At 41.8% G+C, this 22,317-nt stretch overlaps 2 protein-coding genes across 2 annotated transcripts in view; one reads left to right on the top strand and one right to left on the bottom strand.

Annotated features, from left to right (window-relative positions):
- Positions 1 to 13,907, bottom strand: part of LOC104045513 (cytosolic beta-glucosidase-like) — a 43,277-nt gene extending 29,370 nt beyond the window's left edge. Inside the window, 1 exon segment of the mRNA XM_064450786.1 lies at positions 13,218 to 13,907. Within this exon segment, the coding sequence (XP_064306856.1) occupies positions 13,218 to 13,907 (690 nt within the window).
- Positions 13,608 to 22,317, top strand: part of ADGRA3 (adhesion G protein-coupled receptor A3) — a 58,095-nt gene continuing 49,385 nt past the window's right edge. The window contains exon 1 of the mRNA XM_064449230.1: positions 13,608 to 14,224. Coding sequence (XP_064305300.1) covers positions 13,956 to 14,224 — 269 coding nt within the window. The 5' untranslated portion in view covers positions 13,608 to 13,955. The remainder of the gene's footprint in view (positions 14,225 to 22,317) is intronic.

Here is a 22,317-nt window from a genome sequence, read left to right as displayed (position 1 = left end):
TGTTATGCATTCATTATTCCATCAAAGAAACCAATTAGTTTGGTTCCACTTGATTTGTGATTTTTACAAATGTGTTACTGATTTATCACTGCATTTTCTTCAAGCTGTTTACATACTGATTGCTCTTGCTTTACTAATTGTTCTAGTTATTTGTCAGGTATTGAAGTTAAATTTAGTGGCCTATAATTCTTCATCTTTCCTCAACCCTCACTTATTCTTTTCTTTCAAACTGTAATGTAATTTTAGCCTTCCCTTGGTTTCCAGAGGCAATGAAATGGAGATGGATATTAAACTAAGGGGTAAACAGTAACACTTGATGAGTAACATCTAGTTTGATCAACAAATTACTTTAGTGGCCAAAGGAGAAAGTTCTGCTTAATCTGGATGAGAGAAGTGGCCTCCATCTTTGGCTCACAACACCATACCCTCTTTTGTTGCCTGTACTTCTTGTTTCCGTAAGTGTGTGTTTCTTCAGGGTGAGAGTGACAGTAAAGTAAAACGTTGGCACTCTTATTTGCTTAGTATTTTGAGATCATGAATCAGCTGAGATTAAAGATCACTGCTCCAGCCAAACTAGAGCTAGGGTTACCAACATCAGTGTTATGGAAATACAGTAAGAAATAGATGGCAAGAGCCAGAAATGATGTAATCTCTGGCTTTATACGAGGAACAAAAATTTAGTCCTATCAAGACTAAGAAGATGGACACTGTTTGAAAAGTGCAGAGAAACATAAAATATCTGGGTCTTAAGTAGCTGAGAACTTATCCACAAAGACATTTATTATTTAAATCTCATAATTATTTTGGATCTTGGCCTTTAACTCAGCGGTCAGCCACACACAGCTAAACAATGTAAGGGGTAATAAATCTGTCTATACTGTTTCTTTAGCTAACACAATTTAACTCTTTTTAGACACTCCTTATTTTCTCAGACTAGACAAGATTATGAGGCTTTCACTCTTTAACGGCAGTGACTGCCATCAGCACCCTCAATATTCAGTGTTCATGGGAGAACTTGATGTTTGGGACCCTAGAAGGAGCTGTGGAAGAGTCCTCACCAACACTATTTTATCTATGCAGCAAATACAGACTCAAATTCTAATAAGATTCTATGCAACAACTGTGAAGCCTGCCAGAGAGGCTCAATACTAGCCTGCACTTCAGGAATGTGGTTTTTAAAAGTGATCCTTTGAGTGCTTACCTGATGCGGTATATCATGCCAGCCTCCATTGTGTTCTGTGACTTTGCTTGCTAGCGACAGGTAGATAGTTGACACATCTAGCATGCAGTACTATGTATGGAGTGGGAGGTAAAAATACAACATGGCATTGGAAACTTACTAGAACACAGCCTGGCTGTCAGATGCTCCAGAATAGGAACTACTGGACAAGCTTAACAGGTCTGCACAGGAGTGGAGAAAATACAGTTGAAAACTACATATTTCATATTTGGAAGTCTTATGTTCTTGTAAACATAACACATTTGATTTTTGTCTCTTGCTGTGGCCATGGAGAATGTCATACAACATCTATAAAGGATATTTTGTTTTCAGTGCTCAATTACCTTGTGGCTAAGACTCCAAGGAGAGTTTGCTAAGCATCTCTCTTACCCAGAGATGTTCAATTTAATGTGTCTTGTAAAGCTGAATGAATTCCTGAGAACAGAAGCAATATTACTGTTATGCTAGTATTCAAAGCACAATGACCTATGTGAACTTTTAATCTGGAAAAGAATAGCAAATGTCAACACAGGATTGAACTGATCAACAGGGAAAAATAAACTAACATCGGTCTTTTTTTTTTTTTAAGTGTATCTGTTAAATATATTTGAGCTCATTCGTTCTTGACACAAAGTTTGAATGATTGAGGTAACTTCATGGATATGATTTCTCTGACTGCTCTAACACCATACCAAACGGCATTCTAGTTCAAAAGAAATCGGTGCTATATGTTAACGATAGGGTACCTGTTCTTCAGGTTAAGCTTTCAATATACATTTAAAGGTTCCTTTCACTGAGATGTTTCTAGTGTGTCTCATGAGAGACTAGGTTCTGGTACTATCCAGCATTTTAATTGCAATTCTGGAAATAAATAATGCCACATGACAGTGATGGATACTATGTATGGGGTAATAATACTGATCCCTTAGGACTGTAGCAAGGTAACTTCCATGGAACTCGGATAAGAACTTCTAGAGAACTTGGTAAGGCCCAGGGCAACCTGATCTAACATATAAGTTGACCCTGCTCAGAGCTGGAGCAGAAACAGATTATGCAAAGAGGTCCCTCTTCCAATCTAAAATACACTATGATTCTAATTTGAAAATTCCATGTTTCAGTGGGAATGGTTTTGGGCAGAAGAGCCAGAACGCCGTTCTGCTGTGCTTGTGGTTTGGATGTTAGATATTACTATACCATCAATAGGTCTCTCAGCAGAACATCAAAAGTTTCATTTCAGAAAGATGGAGCCTTTCTAACATGCACTAACTAACAGAACTAACATGCAATACATAGAGCAGCCTGCTGTACTGTCTGTATTAAAAAATTTATGTTAATCTTCATATTGCCACATACACAGATATATCTAGGCATGGTATCTAGATAGGACAAAGAACTCAAGGCAGATCTACAAAACAGCAGACTGTTCAGTGGGCTCCTGAACGCTGATTCTCAAGGCACAGTGGCAGAAAAACAAAACACAATCATTGGAAATAATAGTAAGTAGGAACAAAGAAGTTATATCACATTAATGGGACTAGTACTGGAATACTGTATACAGTTTTGGTGAATATGTTTTTAGGGGTGTTGAAAAACCAGAGCAAGTGAAGTAAAGATTCACAGAAGGGCTGGGAAGACGTCTGTATGACAGTGATTTTTTGGCTTTAAAAAGACTGAGAGGTGATATCACAGAATCATAGAATGACCTGAGTTGGAAGAGACCCACATGGATCATCAAGTCCAACTCCTGTCCCTGCACAGGACAAGCCCAAAATTCACACCATGTGTCTGAGGGCATTGTCCAAGTGCTTCTTGAGTATCATCAGGCGTGGTGCTGTGACTGCCTCCCTGGGGAGCCTGTTCCAGCGCTCCACCACCCACTGGGTGAAGAACCTTTCCCCAATACCCAACCTACACCTCCCCTGGCACATCTTCCTGCCATTCCCTTGGGTCCTGTCATTGGTCACCAGAGAGAAGAGATCAGCACCTTCCCCTCTTCCTCCCCTTGTGAGGAAGCTGCAGACTACGATGAAGTCTCCCCTCAGTCTCCTCTACTCCAGGCTTGAACAAACCAAGTGACTTTAGCCGCTCCATGTATGGTTTCCCCTCTAAACCCTTCATGAACTTTGTAGCCTTCCTCTGGACACTCTCTAGTAGCTTTATATCCTTCATATACTGTGTCTATATCCTTAATGTACTATGGTGCCCAAAACTGCACACAGCACTCGAGGTGAGGCCACACCAGCACAGAGTAAAGCAGGACAATCACCTCCCTTGACCAGCTGCAATGCAGGGCTTGATGCACCCCAGGACTCGGTTCACCCTCTTGGCTGCCAGGACACACTGTTGGCTCATGTTCAACTTGCCATTGACCAGAACCCCCAGGGCCCTCTCTGCTGGGCCGCTCTCCAGCCTCTCATTCCCCAGACTGTATGTACATCCAGGGTTGCCGTGCCCCAGGTGCAAAATCCAGCACTTGATCTCATTCAGCTTCATACGGTTGGTGATTGCCCAGCTCTCCAGTCTGTCCAGATCTCTCTGCAGGGCCTCTCTGCCCTTGAGAGTGTCAACAGCTCCTCCCAATTTTGTGTCATCAGCGAACTTAATTAGTATTCCTTCAAGTCCTGCATCCAAGTAATTCCTGAAGACATTAAACAGTACTGACCCTAAAATGGGTCCCTGCAGAACCCCACTAGTGACTGGTCGCCAGCCTGATGTAACCCCATTTACCATGACCCTTTGAGCCCGACCCATCAGCCAGTTGCTCACCCACTGCATTATGTGTTTATCCAGCTGTGTGCTGGACATTTTGTCCAGGAGGATCAGTGAGAGACAGTATTGAAAGCTTTACTGAAATCCAAAAAGATCACATCAATTGGCTTCCCTTGGTCAGCTAGATGGGGAACCTTGCCATAGAAAGAAACTAAATTTGTTAGGCAGGACTCTCCCCTCATGAACCCATGCTGGCTGGGACCAATGACTGCACTGTCTTTCAGGTGTTTTTCAATAACTCCCAGAATAATCTTCTCCATAATATTGCCAGGCACAGAAGTGAGTCTGACAGGCCTGTAGTTACTGGGGTCATCGCTCTTCTTGAAGACTGCGACAATGTTTGCCAGCTCCCAGTCAACTGGGACCTCTCCAGATTCCCAAGAGTGTTGAAAAATCATCGAGAGAGGTCTCACTATGACATCAGCCAGCTCTTTAAGTACCCTCGGATGAATCCCATTAGCCCCATTGACTTACAGGGATCTAGCTGAAGCAGCAAGTCCCACATCTGTTTGGGGTTGGTTGGGAGTTTGTCATTCCCCAGTTACAGTTCTCTAGCCCACAATTGGTGTTGAAGACCGAGGCGAAGAAAGCATTAAATGTCTCTGCCTTGTCTATGTCCCTGTTTGTGAGGTGACCATTCCCATGAAGCAATGGGCCAATGTTATTTCTGGCCTGCCTTTTGCCATTAACGTATTTTAAAAAGCCCTTCTTACTGTCCTTCACAGTACTGGCCAGCTTCAACTCTAATTGACCTTTGGCTGCACATATTTCCTCCCTGCAGTGGTGAACAGCATCCCTCTAGTCTTCCCATGTAACCTGACCTTGCTTCTGGCCATATACTTCCTTTTTTCTCCTTATTTCTGGAAGACCCCTAGTAAGTAAAGCCGGCCTTCTGCCTCACCTGCCTGACTTCCTACACTTTGGAATTGCCTGCTCCTGCACTCTTAGGAGGTGGTACTTAAAAAGTGACCAGCACTGATGGACCCTGCCACCTTTGAAAGCTTTTTCCCAGGGGAGCTTATTAAACTCTTCCCTGAGCAACCTGAATTCTGCTCTCCTCATATCCAGAGTTGAAGTCTTGCTGGCAGCTTCCCTCCTGTCACCACAGACTTCAAACTTGACTGCTTTGTGGTCACTGTGGCCAAGGCAGCCACCAATCGCCACTTCACCCATGAGGCCTCTCTGTTAATAAGCAACAAATCAAGGAAGACACCTTTCCTGGCTGGTTCCCTTAGTACCTGTACCAAGAAGTTATCGTCCAGATGATTTAGGAACCTTCTGGACCTGTTTGTCCCAGCTGTGTGGTATTCCCAGTTGACATCTATCAAGTTGAAGTCCCCCATAAGGACAAGTGTGGATGACTTATAGGCATCCCTTATTTCCTTAAAGAATAACTCATCAGTGTCATCCTCTTGACTGGGTGGCCTACAGTACACTCCATGACAACATCTGCTTTATTTGTCTGTCCCTTACCTTAATCCTTAACCAGAGGCTCACAACTGTGCCATTGCCAACTGCAAGCTCCACGCATTCCAGCTCCCCTACTACGTACAATGCCACCCCGCTGCCTCACCTGCCCTGCCTATCCCTCCTGAGCCTGTAACCATCCATCATGACACACCAGTTGCAGGACTCATCCCACCAGGTTTCACTTATGCCAATGATGTCATCTCTGGGACTGGGCCAAGGCTTCTAGCTCCTCTTGCTTGTTCCTCATGCTGTGCGCATTTGTGTAAAAATACTTCAGGTGTGGTTCATTGTGCCGTATGATTAGGGTGTATAGATACAGTCATGAGAATTAGATACAGGGTGCTGAATAATGCCTTTATACTAGCTTTTAAAAATAGCATAACTGAAGGAAGAAAAGTTCAAATTGGTATGTTTATTTTTAGAACTGAAGGTGAACAGTCATTGGGAATAGATTACTAAAAGAAGCAATGAATTCACTAGCTCTGGATGTTCTCAGAAATATCTTTCTAGAGAGCTTGAATCAGATACAATTTACTAGGGTCAATACAGGCTTTTGATGGCTTCTTATAGTGTATGTCAGACTATATGGTTCAACAGTTTCTTCTGGCACTAATTTCAAGGAATCTTGTCCCTTTCTCCACTGAAACATCTCCGTTCCCAGATCAAAACACTGATGCCGGTTATTGCTCACTGCTGCGCAGTCTTCATGAAATAACAGAAGCCAAAGTCTAAATCCAGGATTATTGCAGCTTTTGACATTTGTTATGCAGAGGACTGCAAGGGGTATAGTCACTTTTAGGTCAATTCTGTGGTGATCCTGATTCATTTAAAGAAGAAAAGTATTTTTAAAATTTTCAGTCTTACATCACTTCCTGAGAGTTGGTCATTTTGTAAACTCAAAATATGCAAATCCCACAGCCATATTTTGACTCATGGATTTTAATGAACTGCTGAATGTCAGTTTCTTCAGTCAACAGAGCTTACTTTTCCTAAACAAATATGTGATACTTTATTATCTCCAGGTAATGTTAATTACACCGGAAGAAAATGGGAGAGAATCTTTAATATCGCTATTGGCAGAGAAGCTTGGCAGAATGCGGTTCACAGATATTCAGAGCAGCTAGTAACTATATTCTAAATGAAACAAATTTACCCTGTCTTTAACACTAATTTTAGTGGAAAAATATGAAACAAAGATCAGATCTGCTGGGAAAATAGGTAACCTTTTAAATTAATGTTCCCTGAGCCACAATTAATTTAGATTTAATAGGAGAGTTAATGTATGAATACTGATTATTAAACATTCACTAAGGATTAAAAGTTATGTAATAGATTCATAACTGTGAAATTGATATGGACCTATTGCATAGCCATAATACTCTGCAAATATATTTTAGAATGTAGTTGCTATTTGTTTAGTATATAATAACTACTTAATGAAGTCTAAATTAAATACTTAAACCTCAATTGAAAAAATATCTGTGAAGTACAAAACACAATGTGGAACATTTTTACCATGCTGTGCTTATCAAGATAAAATCACGTTGTTTTGAAAACAACAAAAAAAAGTGAGTAGTCTGTGTGGCCTGCTTGAACAAAAAGTTTTCCCTGGATAGTAGTTTCACTGCTGAAACTCCCATGAAAGTGCCTAGATGATTAAGTACCCAAAAAGCAGGATCCAGAAAATTTGCTGATGTTGACATCAAAATGCATTGTTTTCCCCATTTTCTTCTGCCTTGAGAAGCAAATCTATAATGATGTATTAATTGCTATTTATTATTATGCTTCCTACTGCTTCATTTTTTATGGCTTGTGGTTGCTTACCAGAACTAAAAGTAATCCTATGGATAAAATGTACTTGGGAGAGAAGACCAGTACAAGTCTTACTGCAGGTTGTTTGGACCATGTTTTTATTGAGTAATTGAGGCTGCCACAAAAATCACTTCTTTAATGACAGGAGTGTTAGCTCTGCAACCAGACAGGCATGCTATAACCTACTGCTGTGGCTCCACCTGCTGAAAGGTATGGGTTTGAGTTCAGAAGGAGAACCGCGGTAAGACACATTGCTTCTCCTATCTATTTACTGCTTTCTTTGCGTCTCTGCATGGTACCGGCTCTGTCATGTGTCTTTATGCCAAATAGGTTACTTGACAGCAAGGACCCCAGCCTCTGTCTCAAGGGCAACGTGTTACTTGTTGTCATCAACATGTCTGTAACTCCTGCTCCATTGGCTGTGGGTACACCTCTGAGCCCAGATGTGCTTCTTATCATCTGCCCCTTTTGCTTTTTTGACTACCACCCAGGCCCGGCTCAGTCCTGTAGGATATTGTCTGAGCTACCGTCCCATGCCAGTGTGGGACTCAGCTGCCGCTTGCCTCTGGCCAGTGTAGACTTGTTTATTTTCTTTAACTATCATATTAGCCTTTTCCCTTTTGTTTTTCCCTGGGAATTTTCTGCCTGAGTTCGAGGTACTGTGCAGGGAAGAGAAAGAGAATGTCTTGCTTCAGGCGCCATTACGCGGCCAATAAAATCGGGACTTTTCTAGAGTTAATGTTCTGTAAAATCTGAGGTGATAAGATTTGGGAGTGAAGGAAATTCTTCAAAGTATTCATGTTAAGGAAGTTTAACTTCTGAACCATTTGAATTGCTTAAGCATCAGACAGCTTTTCTTTCATATGCATTGTTCACACAACAGTGCAAATCCCCATCTATCTAGTTAGACATAATCACTACCATCTTGGAAAACCATCGCCTTCTTTTCAGCCATAAGCACTGATGTGTTAGTAATGAAGTAGTTAAGTTTTTCTTTTCCCTACTGATTTGCCCCCACAACTCTGTGTGTTTGGATCCTACTTACATGATAATATCTATTATTTAACAAAATATAACAAGGAGTAGAAGGAGAACTATTTTATTTCAATTTCTATTAGCACATTATTGCTTGGAAGCCTGTAAGCTCATTAATACTGAGTAATGTGCCTAACTGATGGCAATCTTTTGAAAAGGATCTGAAATGACAGTTACACATTTTAGCAAAATTCTTAATGGAAGGTTGTATGAAAACTATATTTATCTCTTCCTCTTCCATGTAAATATATATTTCTATAGCTTTATTTTTATCTTATTGAAAATTCACATCAGATATATAGAAAGCCAAGACTTTTCAAAATTATATTAAAAATTTACTTGGAGGCCAAACACTGAAAAAGTGGGTATGGAATTGCATGATAAAAAGAAACCTCACACAACATATTTTACATATTCTTGAGCTGTGTACATTGCTTTCTAAAATTTAGCGATGGGACAGTATTTCAAAGTCAGTGTTCTCTCTACAGTTATAGACAAGAACAGCAGTAGAGGACTGAGATCCCTGTATGAGTCTGCTGAACCCACACATTAGGGGTTATTTTTGTCTTCACTCAAGGCAAAGAAAATAATGAAAATCAAGCATGAAAATCTTCCGGGCCTGACTGTTCTTTCCGCAGAAGTGCATCTGGTGATATTTCAAATTTTAATATACAAAATTTCAGCGTCTAATTCTGGCTTAATTTCGGATTAATTGATAACCAAATCCAGAGGCTTCTAAATAAACAGCTTTGAGAGGATTCTCCTTTTAAGCATTTCCAAAAAGTTTTCCATAAGAGGTATACACAATAAGCCAACTAATGTTTGGTATTCTGCCAAAGCATTCTTGAAATATGTCTACTGAAAGGAACAACCAGGTAAAGGGAAATAGCGTTTCTCCTCAGACTCCCAACTGAATCTAAAAACTGTATTTTCCCCAGTTATAGTACTGACACTGAAGATCTCTGACCCTTGACTGCAGTAGACTGCGGAGAGGGGCTTGCAGAGAACACCTCTGTGTCTGAGAACAAATGGAGGATGTCCAACATGACAAACGTCAGCCAAGCATCTGGGAATACCTGTGTTTGTCACGAGCAATAGCAGAGCTTGGGGTAACTCAGTGAACTGTCTGACTGAGGCAGGGATATAATGCTACAGCCTTCAGCTGTGTAAGAAGTAGATGTTGTAGAAAGGTGACTCTGAGCCTGCTTGGATTTAGTGGTTACCAACAGCAAGCCAGCATGTGCCAGCAGTTATCATCACCTCCTTGTACTTGGAAGAGCAAATAACCACAGTGTTGCAGACATAGCTGAGGGCAACCAAATGCTTCCTCATCCTTGACAATGCTGTAGCAAAGGAAACATAACTGATGATGTCCCAATCCATTAAAGGAAGAGATGAAATGTGGTAGGCAGAAGACTCTGTGGCAGTGAGAAAAAAAAAAAAAAAGAGATGATATGAAGGTAGTGGCAGCATGGGAGTCCCTTGAGAGAAGAATTAGGAAGCAATCATTTCAGTGAAGGTGATGATAGCCCAGAAAAATGTACAGGGATGTGAAATCTGAACTGGTAAAAGCAAAGGACAGGAGTAAGCAAAGAAAAGAATCAGAATGAAAGAAAGACAAAAATCACTTAAAAGCTCCTATTTATCTCTGTGTCCTGAGGACATGTGATTCTGTGATTCTGTGATTTGAAGTGCTGCCAAAGCTACCTTGTTTACACATAAAGTTTGATAAGAATTTCTTTGCCTTCCCCTCTTTCCCACACCCTTCTTCTTAATATCTTGGATACAAGACGTTAGTAATTAGTAGACTAGAAAGAAAACAGGAAAAATTAGTTTTTAAAACTGAATGTATGGGTGGCAACTTTTATGAAGGGAAGGGTAACAAGAGAAAAGACAAAGTACATTTGTTTGCAATCTGGAAGCAAAGTGCATTCAAAAAAGTTCAAGTTACATGCCTCACCTCAAGTAAAGCATTACCAGCACCAACAAGATTACCAACACTGGTGGAGACTGAGGGAAAGAAAATGCGGCTTTTTTCAATTCAGAAAAAGAAGCAAAAATTGCAGAAAGAGGTAATATTTTAGAGTTGCTGCTACCTCAGCTATAGCCAGGAAGTTTTGGGGACAGCTTGCTTCCTTTTTTGCAGCTATATCAGCTACTATGATCATTACCTCCCTCTACAAATGTTGTCTTTCTTGAAGCAGCTTACTTTGCCGCCTTCCACTCCCTTCCTAGTGCACTTCCTCCAGCTCTGGCACTCTTTTAGCCCTTCCCTGAATTGATTCAACCCAATAACCTGGCAGAAAACTAAACTCAAAAAAAGGTTAGCTTAGTTGTTGAGCTGAATCAGTTTATTGAACAATCAGATGACTACCATAGGTGGAGCAAGAGCGAGGACATATAACCTAAAGGTGGAGGGGTTGCTGGAAAGCTAGGAGGAATAGGACTTCCTGGTTTTTGAAGCAGACTTACAATGTAACTTTATCCTTATATCCTTAGACCACTACCATAAAGGTAGTGATCGAATAAACTTGACAAAGGTATATCACAGTTCGAAAAAAAAAACCAACCACACATGAAATTCGTTAAGTGACCCCTGTGGTATATATGTTTTGGATTAAGAGCTTTCCTGAGTCAATGTAAGAAAATACATTTTCAAATCTTTGGCACAGAATTGAAGTTGCAGTAATTTGCATGAAAGAGGAAAGATGAGGGTAAAAGCATAGGCCTTCAAGAAGAGCCTTTTGCTTGAAGGCTTCAAGCTTTTTGAAAACAGGTGAGGAACAATATGACCTGGAATTAGATTCACTGCAGAAGCAGACAAACTAAGAGAATTTAAATCAACATAGAACAACACTTCAAGGTTTCAATACTAGCAGTTTAAAGAGATGCACCATTTAAAATTGTAGGAGCTTTGCAACTGGGATCCATAGTTAGAGATCTTAGTATGGGTAGTCTCAGTGGAGTGGAAGGAACAGAGTAGATAGTTCAGAAACATCAAGGGCAAGTAGCACACTTGAACCTATAAATTAGAAGGAAAGGAATTGGATGTGACATTAAGATGAAAAGGAGTGCAAGAAATTTGTCTCTCCAGGATTATTGGAAAATTCAGAGTCTATGATCACAGCCACAAGAAGCAACAGCTGGCCACTTCCATCATCTTTTTTAGATTATGTGACCATGGGGATCATCTCACTGATACAACTGGAGACTAATGGGGTCAAAACATATGCATCACCACAAATGCAAGACAAGGGAGAGGAGCAAGAGGCTTCAGAAGAACATGGGAATGTTCCCTTCAGTAGCACTGAAGTGCAATCTCGATTAGCTGTGCTGAAACTGTGGTGATACCAAGCAAAAACTCTAGTGGGATCTAGAAGGTTTAAACTGGCATAAACTGGTCCCACTGCCAGAAGAGGCAGCTGTATGTCTTATCTCCACATTGATCCTTAACCCAGCACAAACTTCTTATGTAACTGTGCAGTGAATCGGATCATGTTATTGATTTGGCTGAAGGTTATGGGAAGAAAGTTGCAAAGGGGAAGAACTGTTTAACCCAACACTGCATCTGAGGGAAAAAGTATGTTGGGACATGGTTTCATATAGTCAATCCAGCTTTAAAACTCCTGGTGCCTGAATAAAAATGATGGGGCTCCATTACACAAAGCACTGATCCAATACAAATTCAATCCGCAGTTTGAATGTGTTTAAAACAAAGCCCAAAATGGCGGAATTAACTTTACACTGGTATGTTAATTAGATGTGTCTTCTCTTACAGTTGGCACAACAGCAGCATACAAGTACAAAGGCATTGTCAACTTTGTGTTTGTGTCCTGACCTAAATTAGTTCAAGTGTAATAGTGGCCTTGCATCCCACCCAGATCAGGTTGGTCCTGCTGAGTGACTCCGTGGCACGCAACCCATTATTAAAGTTCAAGGACCTGTGTCCTCTTGGCATTCAGGTCAACAATGTCAGTACATGGGACAGGTTCCATCTTCATTTGTAAGAGGCCATACAATTGAGGAGAGAAAACATGATGGTTCATAAAGGGTATCTACAGCATGCCCAGGTAATTGTGGTGTTATTCCTGTAACTTTATGCCACTTGCTGCAATCCACAATTCCTATTTTGCGCCCGCATCTTTCATTAAGTTATATTTAAAACTGGGTCACAACCTGAGTGTTCAGCATTTTTCAAGGGAATCTTAGGTTAAAGATTTTGTAAGACTCATTTTGGCAGCTGTTATTGCCAATGCCTGAAGTTGCATTTCTGTGTAATAACAGGTATTTTGCAGGGTGTTATTTGCCAGTGCTCTTCTGTAAGGATGGGTCATTGTGAGCTCTTGGTTAGGGACCAGAACTTCGTATGGGTTCTGCAAAGTGTCTCTTAAAATTTTTACAGTAGGTGCTGCCAGTTCTTGTAATTTGATTGCAAGTTAGTTTATTATCCTCACACCTACTGGAGGCAAAGAACGTATTGAGAATTTCAGCTGTCATTGGCACAGAGGCATTTGTGCCTGGCTGTCCTGGCTGCAGATAAATGTGAGAACATCACCCTAACTACACCCAGAAAAGCAGTCCCAAGCGCCCAATGACAAGACATGCTGTAGGTAGGTGTGGGTTTGGTGTTTTTTTGTTTTGATTTTTTTACATTTGAGATAACTTTTTCCATCCTTTGGCTTTTTGGCTGTCAAGTGGGAATAACAGGGCTACCTCACTTTACAGGGATAATTTGAGGACAAATACGTAACAAGCACAAGACACTTGGTGCTGAGAGTACTGAAAGCCATTCAGCACCTAAGCAGGGGATTATCCTTTTTCCATGAAGCACGGCAGCAGTCCCTCCCGCAAGAGCAAGGGTTCGGGGCTATGGGCAAGAGGAAAGGCATGGAAGTTGAGAAGGAAACCAAACGGCTCCGCCCGGTTTCTGCGAAGGGGACAGAGCCCACGAGGCGTCAAAGCGACCCTCAGCTCCACAGAACGCTGCGGGGCCCAAAGACACCCGCCATCGGGGCACAGGCAACGCCCCGGTTAAAGAGCTCCCGCTGGAGGAGGCCGGGGCAGGAAGGCCCGACAGCTCGCAGGGGAGCGGCGGGACCAAGGGCAGGCTCAGCGCTGCCGACGACCCTGCCCAGGGCGCGGCGGCGGAGGGCCAGGGCCGGGACTCCCCCCCGGAGGGGCGCTTCTCCACCCCAGGAGCCCTCGCCCCCCTCCAGCCGGGGAGCGGTACCCTCTGCCCAGCCCCCTCACCGGTCGCGCGCAGGCGCAGTGGCGGCCGCCGCCACCCCGGCGCTTGCGCAGAGGGGCCGAGGCCCGGCGGGTGCGGCGGCCGCCGCGGGGCTCCCGGCACCGGCGGAAGGCGGCGCTGCTGCGGCCGTTGCGCGGAGCCCGCCCGGCCCCGACACAAAGACGAGGGCGGCTGTGGCGGCCGCGGCTCCCGCCTGCCGCCCGCAGCCCACCGTCCCTGCGGCACCGCATGGCGGCAGCGCTGCGGCCGCGCCTGGCGCCGTCCCCGCGGAGCTAGGCCAGGGCGAAGCGCGGCCGCTCTCCCCTCCCCTCCCCGCCCGTTCCTCTCCCGCCCGGCCCGGCCGACCCCGTCCATCCCCGCCGCCTGCGGGAGGAGCAGAGCGGGGCCCTGCACGGCCCCGCCATGCTGTCCCCGGGCCGCCGCGCTCTCTGCCGCCCGCCGCGGCGCCGCCGCCGCCGCCCGGCGGGGCTCCTGCCCGCGCTCCTGCTCCTGACGGCGCTGGGGGGCGGCGGCGCCGCGCTGCCCCCGGGCTGTAAGTACGACGGGCGCCCCAAGAACGTCGGCAAAGCGGTGGCGGCCGGCGGCCCGCTGGAGGTGAAGGTAGTTTGCAGCAACCTGGAGCTTGCTCAGGTCCTGCCTGCCGAGGCGCTGCCTAACCGGACGGTCACCCTGTGAGTACCGTTCCAGGGGGGGGGACCTTGGTGCGACCGTCGCGGGGGGAGGGGGCGCCGGCCTGAGGTAAAATGGGGTCAGCGCGGGGTTGAGGGGCGCTCGACCCCATCTGCTGCCGGGGAAAGCCCCAGGAGCGGAGATTTTTTAAAAATGTGCTTTTCACGTTTTCTCATAGCTTTCCCGGGATGTTGATTTCTGGGGAGGGGGGAGCGTCCTGTTACTGGCGGGGACCGCGCCGCCCGCCCCACGGAGCAGCATCCCCACACCCCTCGCCTTGCTGCCCCTTCCCTCTTGGGGCTGCACTCCATCGGAGGGGTCAGGCTGATCAGAAAGCTTAGGTGTTACTTTATTAAAAGAAATTCAACATTTTTTTTTGTTTTGGTAAACTTCCCTGAATTTATTTTTTTTATCTCAGGAGAAACCCGGCTTCGGAGTACCGTGCTTTGAGGTAGTTTTAACAACCGAGCGCTAATAGAGAGCATGAGCCGCTCAGTGTGCGGTAGGCTAGGTGGGCCTGAAGTTTTGCGGTAGCAAACAGCTCGTGATAAAACCAGCCAAAGGGGCTTATTTTATTTCTTCTTTGGAAAAAAGGTCAGTTTACTTCTACATGGTAGTAGGCGTACTCTTTCTATGTGGAAACAATCCTAGCTCATCCATTTGAATAACAAGTTTCAAACAGGATGTGCAACTTATTCCAAAGAAAGAAATTTTCTTAGACATGAGTGTGCACATGTAAAGAAAGGATTTGATAGAGTGACCATTTAATGTATCAGGAAGAAAAATAGGTTACAGAGAAGTTCATATAATCATAGAATGGTTTGGGTTGGAATGGACCTTTAAAGGTCATCAAGTCCGGTCTCCCAGCCAAGGGCAGGGACATCAGCAGCACTGGATTTCATTGGTGGGTGGTCCTGAAAGTGGAACCCTGTGCCTTCTTTAGAGACCCTCAAAGTACCTGTGCTGCTGTGGGAAGACTTAAGTGCAACCAAGTAGTATGCAAGAAAATGGATGAGAAGAAACTGAATTATGGGGTCTAGCTTAAGATATTTATCTACATAACTGGAAATCATAGGTTTGAAAGGTCCACCAATAATCCAAGTTTAATAAGCACAGAATGTATATAGTTCTGTCACAAGAACAACAGTCTGCTGCTTTTGTGGACTTTGACAGCACTGAAACACTATGGAAGTGCTTCTTTCAGGAAGTCTTAGTGAGGTGTGGACCTGGTCAGTGGAAGATGCATGGATCTGGACCTGTGAGAAAAGGGAAAGCCAAAAAAAGGGAGGTGATCAAGGCTGAAGTAGTTGTTCTTGCTTGGCAATCTGCAGTGGTTCAGAGGATATTTCTAAATGACCTGTGAGAAGTGACCAGAAGTATTGATATGTCAAGTTTCTGAAGTAGAAAAGAAAGCCAAAAGTAGAAGGTGGTGGCTGTTTGATCAACAAATCGATTTTAATCTTTGTTAGCCTCAAATGCTTTGCAGCTGATTAACTGTTAAAAATACAGTATTATCCATTAAAATCTTGATGAAAGTAGATGTTAGTATGGTTGGTATGCTGAAGTTGACTGGGGTTGTTTGGCTCAAAAAACTTGAGTTACCGTTCTGATTGCTGTGAAAGACAAGCAGATATCAAACGCAGCAGCCTTACTGTGAATGGACCTTTGTTCATAATTACAGTGAAAGAAGAATTTGGAAGAATGGTTCATCTTTTATCTTGATTTTCATACTCCTTCATTATCTAGAGTGTATCTAGAGCATATATCTACATACACTAATTAGTTGCTTTCAGTTTTAACTGGCCTTTGAAGTTCATGATAACTTCTGAAACATTTATTTTTCACTTTTAAACTTTTTAACAGAAATTACAAGAAACTGATTTTTTCATTGTTACTTGTAGTAAGTATCGTAACTGTGTTGTTACGATTTATATGGCACACATTTTGAAATTTTAGTTAAATATAAGGCAAAGATTATTAAACCAATGCTCCTGCTTTTTCTAAGAGAGTCGACACAATAACTATTGTGGTTCAGGATCTTTCAAGTTTGTTGACTGTTGAGGCATGACTTTCCATACCTGAGAGAGGTTTTGCTTTTTACTGAATCCATGTTAACCAGGTTAGAAAGTTTTGGTCATTTATGGGTGTGTTCCTAAGTGCCATTTCACTAACATGTTGACTAGTAGTGGCTGGGTTAATTGTTATCTAATCTTTTGCCAAAAATTACTTTTATTCCCCAAGCTGATTCTTAGAATTGCAGCATGGGGTGTATAGTGGAAGGTTGTCTGATTAGAGTCAAACTGCCCTGAGTTATCTAGAATCTTGTGGGATTCTTCTATTAAGATAAGTACTAGTTCTATTATAGCTTTTTGGATTATTGGATCACTGAAGAGATAAGTAGCTGGAAGTAGATCAGCTGCATTTTAATTCAGTTAATTTCCTTTTATGTTGACTCTTATTTTGTACAAACTGCTTTTAAATATGAGGACCTACATAGTTTTATATAACTTACTGGTTTTTAGTGAGCTAGGAATGACTCAGATGAAGTGATTATATTCATTTTAGAAATCCTGATTCCATCCTTATCACTCATCAAACTCTTAAACTGTCAGATCAGCTGCTGCGCATTTAGCATTTATGTTTTTTTCCCCAGTGAAATATTTTTGAGGACAAAGTCTCTAAAAAGTGAGGAAATAAAAGAAATTGTGGGAATTAGGATAAATGTGTAGCATCTGAGGATGCTGGCCAGGTTCTTTCATTCTTGCACACCATTGTAGTCAGTGGGTAATAATGATATTGATAAGGTGGGCAAGGTCACTTAATTTACAAAATGCCTTGGCCTTTGTTTGCCACAAAACATTTTATTGTCCTATTAATTTAGGTCAGTATTTAGAATCTTTAGTTACAATTCAGAAAAAAAATACACTAACTTGATTTCAGTTGATAAGAGACTAAGTTTATTTCAGGATTGAGGAAGGAAAGCAAACACTGGATGAGTATTAAAGTAGAGAGAGATGTCCATGGGAGAACAAGTAACGTTTAGGATTTCTGGCAGTACTGTAAATTGAGATTTCTTTAGAATCCAGGTATAATTAGCTGGTGCTTTACTGAGCAGTTAGGTAAAATTCCAAGGTGAATTCAAGTTTAGTTATAGCTAAGAAAGGGACTTTTTCATAGCCTTATATAAAATGAGCTGATTGGGATGTGCAAATGAAGGGTGTATCTACGTGAACACCATAGATGGCTTTGACCTTTGTAGTTTAACCAGACAGATGAGATGCTTTTGGTGTGAAGATAACGTAACTGGGTGAATGTAGCTCCGTGCTTTGTCTGACATGCTGTTTCAGTAGATATGGAAGCCGTTGCCATGATTCACATTTAAGTAAGGAATGCACTGTACTCTTGTAATAGAAGTCTGAGATAAGATACCCATTGCTGTTGTTTCTTTGATGCAAGCTCAAATGATGATGTCATAACCCACTGGATATTAGACATTACTTTTGCTCTTTGGAAGAGAATGAATAATCCCACTCAAGGCAAGCCCATGAAGTTGCAATCCTCGTTATCTGTTGAGAATTTTAGTTGCCTGTTGGGCACAAGTCATTCTAGAGGAATAGGAATCTAAATAAACAACGGGAAAGCATATATATTCAGTAAAGTATTGTGTTTCAGCATCAGGAGCCTTTCTGGTCTGCAAACAACTTTGCCTACCCACATACCCTGATAGGAACATATGAGTATCAGTGTTTGCAGTTACGAGTGTTAGCGTTTACAAGGCAGAGCATTAGTGTGGATTTGTGTTCAGAACTGTTCAAAGATATGTTTGACTGGGTTGTTGTTGAGAAACATCTTAAAATGTCACAGTTTTTGTCCAGCTCCTAATTACAATCATGTCAAACTACATCCATTAAGCAGCTGAAAGGTATATTTATTTGGACCTGCGCAACCTTTCCATTTGTAATACAAATTACTAAATTCCAAAAGTTTCAAAGCAAAAGCTCACTGATAATGCAAGGAGTCAGTGTGTGATTACATTGTAATTACATGAATTACATGTGATTACATGAGTAATTTTTTCCTTCTTACAGAAAAAGGACTCTTCAGGTTTTAAAAATAAAGCAAATAGATATCAAGTAGTGACTTATATTTATGATTTTTAATATTCTTTTCTTTTTGAGGCATGAGCTGATGCTTTGCTAAACTGTTTTCGTTTCCTTCGTTTTACCTAGTTGGGCCTTTCTCTATTATGTGTTTTGAAAAGTGTCCTGTACCAAAATGTTGACAAACAGGAAGTATAGGCATAGTAAATGTCTTCTGTGGAAGTTTGCCTCTTCTTCTAAAGTACAATTCCATTATTAACTCAAAGGTACTCTTGACAGCTAATCCCTTTTTTGTTAGAATAGTCTATTTTAGACTGTTGTAAGTGCTCAGCACTAATAACTTGGGCAGTGATAACATTTTTTTGAAGACGCAAAGGGCTAATAACTCCTATTAAAACTTATCTTAAAATTTTCTTTGGTCAGTGGATACATAGACTATGCAAAATACGTTTTTCTCATGAACACATGGCAGTACAGAGACAGTACTTGAAAATTCTCGTATCCACAATTAAGTAATTTGCAAGTACTTGTGCATGCCCTTTTGCCAGTGGCATCCGATTACTAAAGATCATTAGTGATGTTTCATTTTCTGGTTTACTTGTATTCTAATAGACCTATTCCGTATACATCTACCAGATTTTGCATATGTCTCTTACCTTGTTGAGAAGATAGCAGTCCATGTTCAAACCCAGATTCATGCTTTGCTGTATGCCTTATTCCAACACTGATTAATTATTGTGGGGTTATTACTATAGGGTATTGAATACATACAGTATACAATTATGATTGTGTACGCTTTTGTGTATATTTGAGTGTTGCAGTAAAATTCTGAGGTCAGAATTAGAACAGCGTTTTCTTCTAAATTACAATATTTTGTTTTACCTAAATAACTATTCAACTTCGGAAGACATCATGTTACATTGTTAGTACATATCCACTGGGACACCCAATCTAGTGTGAATAGGTTGTAATTGGTAATAGTCATCATGCAATAATGATTGTATCAATGCACACTGATTTTTTTTTTAAAAATATTCTTCTATATAAGTGTTTTCAATTGTTGTAGGTGCCTTTCACAATGAGATTATTGTACTTTTGATTAAATAGGTGAGGTAATTAGAAACATGGCTTCTGTACCATAGATATAGCTGTAGGCAGTTGTTACAAGCCTGGGGCTCAATTTTTGAGTGAGGGCTACGTATTGATTCCTGCTGAGTTAAAAATAAGAGAGGAGAACAGATAAGTTCAGCAAAATTCTGGAGAGCAAATTTAAATTTTTGTAATGAGGAAAAATAATTTTTTTTAATTCTGTGAGCCACAGTCTTAATGTAAAATTGCCTAATACCTTTCCTCCCATGAGCACATCCATATAAGCAATGCCCATTATGTGTTCATCAGCCCTTCAGTGAGTGTTGAATTTTCAATGCCTTATGCTGTATCTAGCCTCAGGAAGAGAGATTTCCATCTTCAGGACTACTTTTTTTCTTTTATTGTTGTCTTTTATTGGTCAGGAGTGCTCCTGTTTTTGTTTCAGTTTAGCAAAACTGCAAAAATATTAAAATTTAGGTTAATGCTAGGAGTTGGAGAACTAGAATTTTGTGCTGCAGTGATGAAGAATGAATAACTACATGTGTCTCATTGCTTTTTGCTTGCAGTTTGCTCATGTTTCAGAGGTTATTTTTGTAATTGCAAACAAGTATGGAGCTGCAAGATTAGATTTTTCAGAATTTAATGGTTCCCATATGTACTTTGCATGGGTCAGATATGTTGCAGGTTTATGGATTTGTGATTACTGCCTTATTTAGTCTTTATCTTCACCATAATAGTCTCTGTAGTTTTTTAATCTATACACTTTAAATGCTTTCTTTGTGCCAGTAATTACTCCAAGAAGATTAAAAACAGTTGAGCATTTCTTTTCATTAATAATAATAAATTGTTTTAAATTTAAGAACTTCAGAGAAAGTAATGAAAGTATGTTTTCATGAGCTTTGCTTTCTGCAATGAGATGATAACTTTTAAATATTGATTTGCAAAGTCTTAAATAGTCTGTTAAATATCTTCAGTCTTTTAACACAGTAAACAGATGAGAATTTTATTTTCACCTTTGGATTTCACAGTTGGGCTGTTTAGCAGTGAAAACTGCGATGTCTTGCTGTCCTTAGAGTGCTACAGTGGGACAGATCGTACCCATTAATTACTGTTTATGGGCATTACTGTGTTTTGACTCCTTCGGTAATGACACAGGGCATGTCCAGTGGTGCAGTACAGCCCTGTCCTGCAGATCTCCAGGCTGCCTTAGAGTGAATGGGATGCCAGTGCGCTGCAGTGCAGAGCTGCTAGGTCCCAGAGTAGCGCAGTGGCTTTGGTGTGTGTGCCCCAAGCTAGTCAGCCGGTTTTGGCAGGGCTGCGGTGTTGTTGCTTTTGGAGCAGGAACTTGACCTTTTTGGCAAGGCAGACCAACTAAGAGCTGCTTTTTTTTTTTTTGGGGGGGGGGGAACACCAAACAAACCAAACAATAAATGCAGATTGATTAAAGATGTTTGAGAAAGAGGCAGCTTAATTCCACAATTCTGCCTGCGCAGGACAGTGTGTGTTCTAGGATACATCCAGGCAAGTCTCCAGCATTACAGCTCTAGGTGGCTGTGGGCTGCACTGTCTTCAGGTGCTTTGTGTAAGAGTACAGTCTGTGTCCTCTGCTAGGTCAGTTTAATCTAGGGGAAGAAGATGGTTTGAGGTAGAGGGAGGGAAGTTAGAGTCTAGCTGCCGAGTGAAGAAAGGCAGGGAGATTGGATTAAAAGGCAGAAACTACTACTGGGAGTTGGGGAGGAGTTGTGATGGGGGGAGGGTTTCTTTGAATGTATGTGTTGGTTATGGAGATGGGAAATCAGAAGGACTTAGAGAATGAAGGCAGAGCAGATAAGGTACTGAAAAGTGAGTGTAACTGACTTAGCGAGAGATGGGCAAGAATTCTTGGAAATTCAGCAGCTGCCCACAAAATCAGAAAAGGCAGGATTAGTGACTGAATGCCAGTAGGAGAAGATGGATTATATAAGGAAATGGTAGTGGTATAATGTGGTCTGGGAATACTCTTCTGGTGTTGTTCACGTGATGTGCTATTTCCATCTGAAGAGAGGAACATAAAGGCTTATTTCTGCCAGATACAAGAACTTGTCATTAGTTAGCCCATGTCATTACAGAATAGATTTTATCTTGAAACTTAGCATCAGGCAGAGTTTGCAAGTTATGGTCAAATTTCTAAAAGCATCCAGTAAGATATCCCAAACAATTGATTCTAATACCTTGGACTGTTGTTCTAGGATAACAACCTCTGGTGTTAACAGCAATTTAAACCAATTCTAAAAATTGTGTGTCGATGGGCTCATTAAAGTTTCCGTCGGTTGCAGTGAGCTGACCTTACAGCTTTCTGCCAGAGAAGAGAGGTCTCCTTCCGCTCTCTCTTCCTGCTTCTGACACAGAGATGATCAGGAGCAAGAGCAGGGCAAAGGAGATCTCCCCCTCTCAGTGCAGAAAGTTACATCCACATCCAGCTACCTATAAAACCATAGCCGGAACGGGAGCTGGTGTGTTTGTACCTTCATCTCCCAGTCTCTGCTGTGTGGGTGGTTTGGTGTGGTGGGATTGTTTTTTTTCTTTCGTTCCCCTCCCTTGCTCCTGTACTAGCATTTGTCTGGCTCCATGCCTAGTTGGTTCAGGGAGCTGAACTGTCCAAAAACTGTTGACTTCTGTAGGATTAGAATATAAATTTTTGGGAAAATATATCTTTGTGAGGCAGCAGTTGACAGGAAATGCTTGTTCACATGTCTAGACAAAGCACTTTCTAGACACCACATATACCTGATAGGAAATGTAAATACATGTGAGACTGTGTTATGTTTTCTTGCATTCTGTTTTGCCCCTTAATTCTCTCCTTTTTCTAAGATGATTTTTATTTAGTACTTTCACATAGAAAATTAACTGAGATACTCCAGTATTGG

The sequence above is a fragment of the Phalacrocorax carbo genome, chromosome 4, assembly GCF_963921805.1.
Source record: "Phalacrocorax carbo chromosome 4, bPhaCar2.1, whole genome shotgun sequence".
Classification (NCBI taxonomy): domain Eukaryota; kingdom Metazoa; phylum Chordata; class Aves; order Suliformes; family Phalacrocoracidae; genus Phalacrocorax; species Phalacrocorax carbo.
This window is presented reverse-complemented; position numbering and strand designations above follow the sequence as displayed.